General features: G+C 24.9%; 1 protein-coding gene across 1 annotated transcript; it reads left to right on the top strand.

Moving 5' to 3' along the window:
* Positions 1–660: 660 nt before the first annotated feature.
* Positions 661–849, top strand: LOAG_18982 (hypothetical protein; the record flags this gene model as incomplete). The annotated part of the gene is made up of 1 exon (XM_020451641.1): positions 661–849. One exon carries the CDS (start codon positions 661–663, stop codon positions 847–849), a length of 189 nt encoding a protein of 62 aa, XP_020304559.1.
* Between the last annotated feature and the right edge of the window lie 1,250 nt (positions 850–2,099).

Raw genomic sequence — 2,099 nt, 5'->3', positions numbered from 1 at the left:
AATCGTAGAAGAGACAATTATAAGATAATAAATGATAAAAATAATGACCAATTGATAAGTTGCAAGTTAAATCGTAGAAGAGACAATCATAAGATAATAAGTGATATAATGACCAATTGATAAGTTGCAAGTTAAATCGTAGAAGAGACAATCATAAGATAATAAATGATAAAAAATAATGACAAATTGATAAGTTGCAAGTTAAATCGTAGAAGGGACAATTATAAAATGATAAATGATAAACAAGAAAATGAATTTTATAAAGCAAGAAGAAAAAAAGGGAAACTAAGAGAGTGATAAGATGATAAGAAATGTCTAATAATAATAATAATATTTTTATTACTATATGATGATAAGAGAAGAGAGAAAAAAAAATTCAAGCTATTAAATGTATATTTTTGGAATAGAAGAAATAAAATGAAAATTTTAGTAAATTTAAAAAAAAAGAAAAACGAATATATATGAAATGGATGAATAAATTACTGCTAATCTTATAATTAATTAGCAATAATAGTTTGTAAATTAAAACTTTGGAAAATAAAAGATAATATGAAATTGAAAACAAATTATTAATAGAAAATACAAATTAAATAATAACAGTTTTATTCCATCCATCCATCCATCCATCCAATCTTGTCAACCATTCAGGATGACCGATGAATGGTAGCAGTTGTCCATCTCTCAGGACAACCGATGAATAGATGCAGGAATGGGGAAGCAAGCAAATGGGAGAGGAAGGAATATGATGATAAGCAAAGATTGAAACAAGATTTTCTTGGAGGAAGTGAAGGAAGAATGGAAAAAAAAAGGGAGGGCGAAGAAAGAAGGAAAGAAAGAAAGGATGAATGAAAAAAGGAGGAGGAGGAAATGAAAGAAAAGGAGGAAAGGAAAAATGTCGAAGAAAAAATTATTTTTAGTTAAAAAAAAAAGAATGAGAGGAAAAGAAAATGAAATGTGCAGTAAAATGAGAAAAAGAAATGAAAGAAAGAGAGGAAAGGAGAAGGAAGAAAGGAAGGAAAGGGAAAGGAAAGAGAAGGAAAAGAGAAGGATGTAAGGAAGGAAAGAGAAAGGAAAGAAAAGGAAAAAAGAAGGAAGTTAATGAAGCAAAGGAATTAATTTCAAATAAGCGCAACAACAGGTGGTGTATAGGTGGAAAAAGAAGAAGCATAATATTAAAATAATAAAAGCTTTAAATTTCACTATTTATTCGAAATCCTTCCAATTTTTTCTTTTTCTTTTAAATTAACATAAAAAATTAATGAAAAATAAAAAACAAAAAAAGGAAAATTTGAAATGGAAATTTTTTCTAAACGAAAAAAAGAAATTTGAAATGAAAATCTTTGTGGAATTTCTTCTTTTCTTTTTGTTTTTATTCGAATTTTTATTAATTTTGAAAGAAAAGAAAAAAAAGAAATTAAATTAATAAATATGGAAGAAATAATAATATGTATAAACTCTATTAAAGTTCCAACAAAATAAAATGCTCTCATTTAAATTACTTCTTTTTTTTTTAATTAAAATAATAAATAATTGGAAAATAAAGTTTATTCATTCACGAAAATATTTTTTAATTAACGGTTTTTACTCAAAATTATCTGTTTACTCAAATATCAATATCCTGTAGTACTTCTTGTTTATCCTTTTTTTTTTTAAAGATTTAAGTAAACAGATGATTCCGCTACTTCAGATTAGCTATTTACCTTTTTTTTTCGTTATTTTGAATTAGCTTATTGATTCAAATTTGTTAGTGTAAAATTTGCAATTTTAGGATAACAAAGATTGGAATGACACTTGCAAAAGCAAAAGAAATCAAATATTTATTGAAATTTGTAATCAATAATTTATTTGAAATGAATGAATTTCCCAAGTATGTTGTTTTTTTTAATAAATTCAACTTCATTACTTAAATTAAAATGTGCGTATGCAAGTAGTGTTGGATAATGATCGAAATAAATGCACTGGTTCTTAGTTTATTTCACCTTAAGTTACTAATTAAGCTACTCCTAATTAATTAAACTAATCTTACAAACTTGTAATAATCATTGCATTTGCTTATTACATAGTTCCACTTAATTCACTTAATTAAGCATGAATTTCTA

This window comes from Loa loa, assembly GCF_000183805.2.
Source record: "Loa loa unplaced genomic scaffold supercont3.805, whole genome shotgun sequence".
NCBI classification, from domain to species: Eukaryota; Metazoa; Nematoda; class Chromadorea; order Rhabditida; family Onchocercidae; genus Loa; species Loa loa.
Note: the sequence above shows the minus strand (reverse complement) of the source record. Positions and strands in the feature narration are given on the sequence as shown.